General features: G+C 49.3%; 1 protein-coding gene across 1 annotated transcript; it reads right to left on the minus strand.

Annotated features, from left to right (window-relative positions):
- Positions 1-791: 791 nt before the first annotated feature.
- Positions 792-2,492, minus strand: LOC144096495 (uncharacterized). Its single transcript, XM_077629396.1, has 3 exons — positions 1,701-2,492; positions 1,450-1,668; positions 792-1,381 (listed from the first exon to the last, which is right to left on the minus strand). Exons 1-3 carry the CDS (start codon positions 2,476-2,478, stop codon positions 1,116-1,118), a joined length of 1,263 nt encoding a protein of 420 aa, XP_077485522.1. The 5' UTR covers positions 2,479-2,492; the 3' UTR covers positions 792-1,115.
- Positions 2,493-10,634: the final 8,142 nt, after the last annotated feature.

Below are 10,634 nucleotides of genomic sequence, written 5' to 3' on the forward strand. Positions count from 1 at the left end.
AACGACGCTTGGCAGCTTGCTCGTGGAAACCAAGGTCCGCCTGCACGGGCCACAGCACCTGCACACCTGCCACCCCCAACAAGGGACACCCACCCATGCCACACTGCTGCTACGTGTGTAGTGGGTTTGCGCGCAATGTGCCCTACGGCCAAATCCACCAGTCATTGACACGAAGCGCAAGCCTGGCGATCGAACCGAACTAATGACTAGTGAAGCTGGCTGCTCTAGTGGCACTAGACTGACAACCGCTATTCCCTGTGTAGTGAAGTGTACAGAGACGAGCAATGAAACTATTCGTGTTGGGAATCTTGCAGCCATGCGCTCTCTCTCTCTCACACACACACATACGCGCACACAAGCATCCATTCACATTTGTTTGCCCCGTGTCAAAATCGTGTAAGAACACTAGAAACCCCACCAATTCCCCATTTATTTCATGTTGTACATGGCAAATACAGAGCAATACAAGCACATTTAGAACACACAGTTAAGATTAAAACCCGAAGACCCTAGCAGTTAACCTACAAAAATTAAAAAAAGCTTTGAACGTCAAAGGGCACTGAGCGAAATTTGCAATCGAAGAGGAGTCTTCACTGATGCTTGAACCAATCGCACGATGCAAAAACTGCGCGCGACGCGAAAACCGAACGCGTGAAGACCGCAGGCTAGAAGTGACGTGGCCAGGCACCCTCAGAAAACCAGGACGCGAACGCAGCTTGTTCAGGGCGGCTCCAGGATCCAGAAAACCGAAAGCGCATCGGGACTAAGCGCCGATGATTGAACGACACATGACACCCGACAAATGACTGGACGTCTTCTGGGAAGCCTCCGTGCGGGAAGCAGCAGGCGAAAATAACTTTACTGCTGTGTAATTTGTACAGAGTATGGCGATACAGAAAAATGCAAAACATTGAGTCTAACAGCTCCCTAGCAGAGTTACAAAATAAACGGTGGTCTCGGAACAAAATGAGAACAAAGCGTTTCAGAGTGAAATTACAGCCCAAAGACAGGGTAGCTTAACCAGAGACCGGGTTTCAGTGGGGCCCGATGCAATCGTGGCATGTGCACAGCCCCCGGCGTTGCAAGCAAAGCTGAACCCCGAATCCCCACAGAGGCTAGGATAACCGTGGGGCAAACGTGACGCAGAAAGAAAGGTGGAGGTGGCTTGGGTGGTCAGGGACGGGATACGTACCATGAGATGGTGTCGACTGCTGATAACCGGACGGGCCGGCGATAGCAGGAACGCCAGACGCGTCCGTGGCCGCCATGGAGGTGGACGCGCCGTCGCCGGATGACGCGGCGGCAGGGGAGGCGGCGGCCACAGGTGCTATGGTCTTGTCATCGTATGGCGTTAAACTAGTTGGCGACGGCTCGATGTCTACTGCAAATGACAAGTTACGAGGCGGTGTCAGTAACAGGGCCGAGAAACTTAAGCAAAACTTTGTTTACCTTGACTCGTGATAGGAATGTCTGAAGGCAATGAAGGTTGAGCAGGAACAAGTGCAGAGTTGCCGGATGTGAACCCTGTGTGATGAGACTGCTGTGACTCGTCCCCTAGTGCTTGTGACGACGAGGCAACGTCCGGGAACACTGGAACCTGAGAAGAAATAAAAAAAGGCGTATCGTAAGAACTAAGAGCATGTTTGGCAATCGTTACGGGCACAGACTCTTAAACGGGGAGCACAGCGGCAAGAGGTCACCTACGCTCTCGGTCGTCGCAGATTCTTCCATAACGTCCAAAGGCTCCACATCGAAGTCTGCATCGTCGCCCTCCCCCACGTCGTCACCAATCGAGTCCTGAGTATGCTGAGAGATGCTGGCCTGAACACTTGAACCGTGACGAGCGCCTGAAGGCACGGCAGTAGACGACGCCATATTGGAAGCCCGACTCGCAGGAGACGCGGTGTGAGGGTCGGTCATGTGATCACTAGACATACTACCGTCGTCAATAATTTCGGGACTATCGGGCACCTTGATACGCGTCGCCGGCGGAGCGTCTTCAGAGTCGCTCTTGTTGGAGTCGCTAGGTGAGCGCCGCCGAGGCCGGCGGCTTCTCTTTCGTTTACTGAGCGGCGGAGCTTCGGCACGCGGCGAACCCACGGGTCCAGAGTCCGCAGCACCGTCCACACTGGTCACGAGACCCCTGACCTTCAGAGTCTCGGCAGTCTTGAGGAGCGCCATGAGATCTTCCTGCGACACGACTACCTCACCGCGGTACATGAACTCGACTATCGCCCTCAAGTCCACGTAGCGCACGTCCTTCAGTATCACAATAGGGTGCTTGCAGGGATTCTCGGCAAAAACAGCTTGAAAAAAGGGGCTGCAGGCGGAGAGGACCATCTTATGCGCCTTCAGCGAGAGACCTTCGCACGCCAGCGTAACGTCCACCAGCGCTTCGTTTGACAGCATTTGATAGAACACGGCCAGCATGTTCGACTGGTGGTTGTTCCACTTCAGGCAGAACTGTTGGGATCCCATCTTCGTCCGAAGTGGTTGCGTGGCTGCAAAGGAAAAAAATTGCTAACCCACCCGTAGAACAGCCATGCGGCACTCAAATCTGCCACGACGCGGAGCAAGCTGTAAAACTGGCTGAAAGCACATAATCCTCCAATTCACGTCAAAATTGCAAAGGAAGCCAACCCAAACGTCAGTGTGGGCGTCAAAAATTACAAACCCAATCGTAAAAAAAATGGGCCTAATACTTTCGTCGCAAGTCCGTGCGGCCTGGGGATAATTAAGAATGGCGAACGCCAGGTTGAAAAGACGCCACGCCTGTCTTCCGTCATTAAGCTGGCCTCCCTCATGCAAATGTGCACTCGAATGGCCATATTGGCTTCCGCAGAAAATATTTCCACCGGGAAAGTTAACGTACAAAATTTTACTTAGCCGCAAAACTCGCGCCTAAAGACCCGAAACAATGAACCCCACCATTCTAGATATTGCCCAGAATCTTGTAACTGGCCTATCAAACGCGAACTCCGCAATCCAGACGCGGCGAAGGGCACGGAACTGATTAAAAATATGGGATGTTGCAAAATTAAGGAGTCGAACGCGACTAGGCCAAATTTCTTTGAATATTCCAAAACGGCCGCTCAGGAAAGCTGAAAACTCGGCATTTACCGCACGGAACAGTTGCGGCGAGGAGCGTCCGTCAACGGTCGGCACGAACGCAGTTGTCGGGAAAGCGTCTTAAAAATAAAAAAAAATGTACCTCATTGAGACGAGAACGGTATTCCACTTCGCGGGATTGTTAAAAATACTTCGGAACGGCAGTCTAGCTTCAAAAAAAAAAACCATGACGTAGAACTATCAACGGTCTTCCCGAGGAACAAAGCGCACGACTGAAAAAGAATCCTGCAAAAATGCCACAAAAACCCATCAAAAATGGACAAATACTTGATTAAAGCAAGAATGATAATTGTACAAAGGTAAAATTCGTTGAAGTTAGCTACGAACACTTCCCAATAGGAATTGAACATTTGAGCCTAACATACCTATACAGGACTAGGCGTTCGCGTTGCAGCGGCTCACCGCAGATGCGGCCTCACAGCACGGCGCCTTCGGGTCTACTCATGACGCAAGGGCTGCCCGCCGGCGGCTAGTAAGCAAACACCAGTGGCGCCAGTAAGCGCATCGGCCAATAAGCGCCCTCGACGTGCAGCCCTCTAATGGCGGAAACCTCAATAAACACTAAAAAAAGGCGACCAAACGCGACGTCAGCGAACAACAATCTTGACGGTGACACTTTGTGTAGTTACGATGAATTTGCGCTCTTATTATAGATCATTAAATAGAGTAATTATAGCCGCAAAAGTCGTGCCTAAAAAGCTGAAACAATGAACCCCACCATTCTGGATATTCCCAAAATTTTGTAACAGGACTATACGGCGCGGTTCAGGTGTCCAACGATATATGAGACAGATACTGCGCCATTTCCTTTCCCCAAAAAACCAATTATCAAACGCGAACTCCGCAAGCCAGACGCGGCGAAGGGCACCGAACTAATTAAAAAGATGGAATGCTGCAAATTAACGAGTCGAACGCGACTAGGCCAAATTTCTTTGAATATTCCAAAACGGTCACCCGAGCCTCCAAGAAAAAAAAAACGAATATCCGTAAGCAGAATTTTTGAACTGTCAGAAGAGCGCTAACAATTATGTGCAGAAAACGCGTATACATGCTATTAATGGCGGAAAGCTGAAATAAATCAGGAATGCAATTTTAATAGCCTGGCACTCACTAAAACGGAACCGCAAAGCTCCCGCCCGCGCAAATACGGTCGAATATGGCCGACGCTTCTCCCCAGAACTAAGGCTCTACAGCGAGGCCTAGCAACGGGCGAGGCACGGCGTCTCGCCGCCATTAGACAGAGCTTCACCAACTACACCTCAAATATTTTAGAATGGCCCTCAAAGTTGGTATGGAACCTGAAAACGCTGCACTTACCCCCGAAGGACGCCAGGAACGCGGAAAAACTCGGCATGTACCCCACGGTACGGTCACGGCGAGGAGCGTCATTCAACGCCCCGCACGAACGCAATTGTCAGGAAAGTGTCGTAGAACTAAAAAAATACCTCACTGATACGAGAACGGTAGTCCACTACGCGGAATTTTCTGAAAATACTTCGGAACGGCAGTCTAGCTTCAAAAAACCAAGGCGTAAAACTATCAACGGTCTTCCCGAGGACGAAAGCGCCCAACTGAAAAAAAGTCCCGCTAAAATGCCAAAAAACCATCTAAATGAACAATGGTTGACTAAAGCAGGAATGATAATTATACTAAGGCAACATTGGTGAAAATTAGCTATGAACGCGTCCCAAAAGGAATCGAACATTTAAGCCTTACATACCTGTACAAGACTAGGCGTACGCGTTGCAGCGGCTCAGAGCAGATGCGGCCTCACAGCACGGCGTCTTCGAGTCTACTGACGGGCAGCCGGCGGAAAGCAAGCAAGCGCCAGTGGCGCCAGTAAGCGCCTCGGCCAATCAGCGTCCTCGACGTGGTGCCCTCTAATGACGGAAACCTTAATCAACACTAAAAAATTGGAGGATAATATTTCGTTTTTGAGGAAAGGAAATGGCGCAGTATCTGTCTCACATATCGTTGGACGCCTGAACCGCGCCGTAGGGGAAGGGAAAAAGGAGGGAATTCAGAAAGAAAGGAAGAAAGAGGGGCCGTAGTGGAGAGCTCCGGAATAATTTCGACCACCTGGGGATCTTTAACGTGCATTGACATCGCACAGCACACGGGCGCCTTCGCGTTTTGCCTCCATAAGAACGCAGCCGCCGCGTCACAGCGTCACAGCGTCATTCTCTCTTACTTCAGCGAGACACACTGTGGACACAACACTTTTAATTACATTAAACATTTCCTAACGGACCGCGAAGCCATTATCCGCATTCAGGACAAGGAGCACGGTCCTTACACTATGGGTACACGGGGCACACCACAAGGCGCAGTGCTGTCTCCACTACTCTTTAATCTCGCAATGCTCCATCTCCCTGCCCAACTGGCTGAGGTTGAAGATGTACAGCATGCGCTACATGCCGACGACATCACCATTTGGGCAACAGAGGGGCAACATTGGTCAACTGGAAGACCGCCTGCAAACCGCGGCGAGCGTAGTGGAACGCTGTGCTACGTACTGTAGTCTCCAGTGCTCTCCTCAAAAATCAGAATTCGTACATCTCCGTCCCTTGCAGAGATGCAAGACCCCAATACTTCTCTCTCTGGCTAGCGGACCCATACACGAAGCCACTGAGATTAGTGTCCTCGGACTATTTATTCACCAGAACCGACGCGCTGACACAGCCATAGCCAAGCTTCGCAAGGTTGGCGATCAAGTGGGGTGCATGGTCCGCCGCGTCTCCAACAAGCGTGAGGGCCTCAGAACTAGGGATGCGATGCGACTCGACCATGCTTTTGTGAAGAGTCGAATTCTATATTCGACTCCATACCTGCACTGCGCGAGCATGACGAAGACATCTTGGAGGTTACTTTCCGCAAGATGATCAAAAGGGCGCTCAACCTCCCGATCTCTACGTCAAATGCGAGGCTCCTTGAACTGGGGGTGGTGAACACCTATCGGGAGCTGCGCGAGGCGCACCTCACTAATCAATACACGCGTCTTGCCCAGACCGTGTCCGGCGACTGTGGACGGGCTCCTCAAGTGCAGGGCCCCAGCAGCCTTTGTCGTCTTGCGGACCCTGCCAATCAGCTCTTGCTGATCTTCAGCTGAACAACGCAGCTTCACACTGCTACGGCGTTGGTGCGTTCTTCATCGGGGCTGCCGCGGTTTCTGCGCAATCACATGTGGTGTATGCCTATAATGGAATCAAGAATAATAAATGCGCAAGTAACGCGAAAAGAAGATAACCAATGTTCCATTATAGGCAACACAGTGAATTCCAGGGGAGGACAGGCATAGCAGGGAGGCCGCCGCGGTAGCTGAGTAGTTACGGCGCTCGGCTGCTGGCCCGAAACACGCGGTTTCGATCGCTTCCTCGGCGGTCGAATTTGGATGGAGGCAAAATTCTAGAGGCCCGTGTACTGTGCGATATCAGTGCACGTTAAAGAACCCCAGGCGGCCGAAATTTCCGGAGCCCTTCACTACGGCGTCCCTCATAGCCTGAGTCGCTTTGGGACGTTAAACCCCCATAAACCATAAACCTAAACCAATGAAAGATTCACTATAACCGTATACCTCGAATCTGTTTCTTACAAAGTTATCTTGCCGCTGCATTCCGCCATGGAGGAAGCTACCTATTGGTGCTGTTGATGCACACATCTCATGGCTAAGACGCTACCTCTTCCTGCTGGTAATGCACGCAAGTAACGAAAAGGAGGCTGGCTGATATTGCGGACAAGTGACAGGATGGCGCACCAATTAGCGGACCAACCGGTCACTTTGGTATCCTTGTGCTAATGTATGTTTATTAAAATCACCTCAAAGCTTGATATCTACATCGTTGTGGACTTTTTGCATATATTTAGCAGGACTTTTATTTACTAGTTTTGGCAGACTTGAATGTCAGTCTTAAGACAGGGTAAGTACTCTTTCACTGTGAGAGATTTTTTAGCTATTTAGAGAAGTAAACAATCACATCCTTAGAAATATTGAGTCTAAATGCGCATATTGTAGTGCTGCTGTCAAGTGTTCAAAAAAGCATGTAGCTTTGATGCTTGTCAAAGGTAAAAGTCCACATCTAGTTGCATGGAGCAAATCACATGTCTGCAGCTCTAAGCTCGCTACAGGATGCTTCACATCTTTCATTTTGTCACGAGTTTATTTGGCTGCCTCGACTGTTCTGGACTGACTGGCAGGTCAGAAAGTTAAAGGGAATCAGCCTTGATTTCTTACTGTTTAAGCAATAGTGCTTCACAATGTGTGTATGTGTGCGCATGCAGTTTTTTTTCAAAGGTTTGTTATGTGGCTCATGGAACCTTCATGTTACAGAAGAAATCATTTCACTTCTCTGTTGTACAGGAAAGTGAGCAGTAATAGTATATACACCAGGTGTTTCAGAGAGAACCAAGTAATTTTCAAAAATATGCTTTTTGGGTTAAAATATGGCTTTTTCAGCATAGTATTACCAGTGTTGGCGGACACCGAAAGCCAATGAATGGTATTTAGTAGCTGGTTAACTAATTTCCGATAATAAAGTTTACCTATCACTGTTAAGTGACTGGTTGCAATTAGAATTTCTAGCCTGTAAATAGAAGTAGCCATATCAGTATTAGAATTTACAAAATGCGATTACCCTCGCAACTGTAGCTCATCAAAATTTGACTGCACCGTGCGAAAATACGTGCGCTTTTGAAAGCATGCAGGCAAAGCAACTGCTCCAACGCATTATACTAGTCCCCGAGTCTAGCACCGTGCGCTCAATAGGGGACACTAGAGTACCGTCACTGCAGCACGGCGGTAAGCAGGGGCGGGCCATTTTGTTGTTTATCATTGTTGCCAGATTGCCGCTTCGGCGACCTCGCCGCTAACTTTGGCCCGGCCATTTTGTAAACAACGCTGTTAGCCACCCTGCGCTTCGGCGGGGATCGTAGCCGTACGGCATGGAAAGCGGAAAGCGCATGAAGCGTTTTCCATCATTCTGCGAGTTGAAACAGCCAACAACGCAGCAAAACGGCATCCTCGTATGCTCTTGTGCAGCTGAAATGCTGCGAGGCGCGGAATCCTGGTCAGTGAGTCGGTCACCGGTAGCACTAGGACTACCACAGTTGCCCGACTGAAAACGCATAAGCCACAAAATGGCAGCCCCCATGAACCGTCGCAGTGTAAACAAATATCACGTGATGCAAACTGACCAATGATCGTGGCGGCGGCACAGAACAATAGGAGAAAAGAGTGCCGGTACTCTAAGTCTGTATTTAGTGACTCTAGGGGACACAATCTGGGCCAGAGGGCGCTGCGGACGCCAGTGAACAGCGCCCTCTCCGAGCGATTCCTCCTTATTGATCGGGCAGGACGACGAGCTTCGCCACTGACTTGTGTGCGCTGCCTGGCCCGCACGTGAAGAAACGAGTTTCGCGCGCGCGCATTCGTTCTGTCTGGCTTGCGCTTCGGCGCCGTTGAGAGAGGAGCTTGCTTCGCGCGCGCTGTGCTCTCTCCGCTCGTGCATGGACGCCGTTGTGAGAGAAGAGCGCGCCCACTCGAGGGTTTTCCGCACGCTTTGACACTGCTACGAAAATTTTTCGCGCGCTGGAGGGAGCAGCTCGTGTGCGCGGCGTCAAGCAAACAGTCCAAAAGGGCGCTGCTTTCGTCACGCCCTAGTTTTGTGCCCAGAGCGCATAACCACGTGGTGTACGAAGTGAAAACTGAAATTTAGCCCACCTTCCCGACCGCGGCGGCTGCGTCTTTATGGAGGAAAAACGCTAAGGCGCCCGTGTGCTGTGCGATGTTAGTGCACGTTAAAGATCCCCAGGTGGTCGAAATTATTCCGGAGCCCTCCACTACGGCACCTCTTCTTCCTTTCTTCTTTCACTCCCTCATTTATCCCTTCCCTTACGGCGCGTTCAGGTGTCCAAAGATATATGAGACAGATACTGCGCCATTTCCTTTCCCCAAAAACCATTATTATTATTACTGCCTTCCAACGAAGCTGCGGCACGAATGCGTTTCGCGTTTTTTTTTCTTCGTGTCTTCAAATAGTGCTAGCTCGGCTCGATCTGCTTGCTTCCGCCGTGCGTGCTGGTGACATGTTTCTGCAACTTTTTCTTTTCCCTTCACGCTGTGTTTCAATGGATTTGGCGCTATGCTGCTCACCCCAGTGTCACAGATCAAATCGCGCCGCCTTTAGATTTGTGCGAAATACGAAAGCGTATTTCGCAATATAGGTGCGCATTAATGAATCCCATTCTGTTGAGCTTTGAGAGTGTTAGCATGGGCGTGCGGCTGATGCGACCAATATGGTAACGCATTGCCATTCCTACCGGTGTCGCGCTTGCTTAGGCGCTTCTGCCATATGGTCGTATTTACAGCATATGGCGTATTTACCATACGGATATCTAAAAATATTACCTGTTATTACGGAGCCCTTCAGAAACGGCTTTGCGCACAATCTACTTACAGAATAAGGACGTTAAACTCACAAACCGCTGGCACAACTCAGTTTCGATGCGCATCGACGGGGCACGTAACACTATTGCGCGGCCGCCCGAGGTCAAGCTCAGTGTTGTTGGCGTTACCGAAAAAAAAGTAACTAAATACGTTACCGGTTACGTTAAAAAAAGTGCGCGTTACCGCCCCACTTTACCTACATAAAGGTAGCGCGTAATCGTTACCGAAAAAAAGCACCGTACGTTACTTTGCCGTTACTTCATGGCCATAAATGTTAAGTTTTCGTCACCTTAAGAACTTACGATAACAATTTTATAAAGCTCACATTTCCCAAATAACAACTAGCCTAAACAACGGTTTTACGTGATATCCTGATTTAACGAGAATACTTTGCACAAATGTGCAGGAGCTTAGCAATGTTATAGTAGCCTAAAGATGCCTGTAGAGTTACATGTGTTCGATTCTAACTGTGTATTACATGATGAAGCCATCTTATGAATGTGGCATTAAACACAAAATGACACTCCATCATCAATTCTAACTTCACAAAGAAAACATCGCTGAACTCTCAACAAATTTAGAGTAATTCTGAAAAAAGTGAGGTTCCAAAATGATCGGCATGCTTCCACTCTGTAGAAAGTTGTGTGTGTGTGAGTTGTTTGCGAAGGGGAGGTAGGTGAAGGCAAGTGTGTGAAAGCGTGTTCGTCAGGTGTTTTGTGCTTTATGGCTTTTCCGTCTTTTTTTAGTAGGGTGCGTTGTCAAGGGCAGCTGTTTTCTGCCATGCATGCGAACCCCAACACGGGTTTTCAGGAGCACCTGTGCATTTTGTTTATTTACATCACTTTAGGTGCGCTGCGCTTTTTTTCTAAAAAAATGGGGCGGAGTGGGTCACAACTGGAACAAAAAGTAACTAGTAACGTCGCACCTCCCGTTACCGAAAAATGTTAACGTAAGTACGTTACCCGTTACGGATAGATTGAAAACTAAACATTTTGACAGATTTACCTGTCTGGTTGGGTTTGAAGACATTTAATAAACTGCACATCTCCAACCAAAATTGTAA

Source organism: Amblyomma americanum, chromosome 1 (assembly GCF_052857255.1).
Source record: "Amblyomma americanum isolate KBUSLIRL-KWMA chromosome 1, ASM5285725v1, whole genome shotgun sequence".
Lineage (NCBI taxonomy): Eukaryota > Metazoa > Arthropoda > Arachnida > Ixodida > Ixodidae > Amblyomma > Amblyomma americanum.

Bases quoted from the DNA above. Each gene is read 5' to 3' on its own strand.
- LOC144096495 (XM_077629396.1), bottom strand. From the start codon at position 2,478: ATGGGATCCCAACAGTTCTGCCTGAAGTGGAACAACCACCAGTCGAAC. The intron at 1,669-1,700 runs GTGACCTCTTGC...TCCCCGTTTAAG, and splicing joins TGCGACGACCGAGAGCGTAG to AGTCTGTGCCCGTAACGATT. The intron at 1,382-1,449 runs GTAAACAAAGTT...TGTCATTTGCAG, and splicing joins CATTCCTATCACGAGTCAAG to TAGACATCGAGCCGTCGCCA.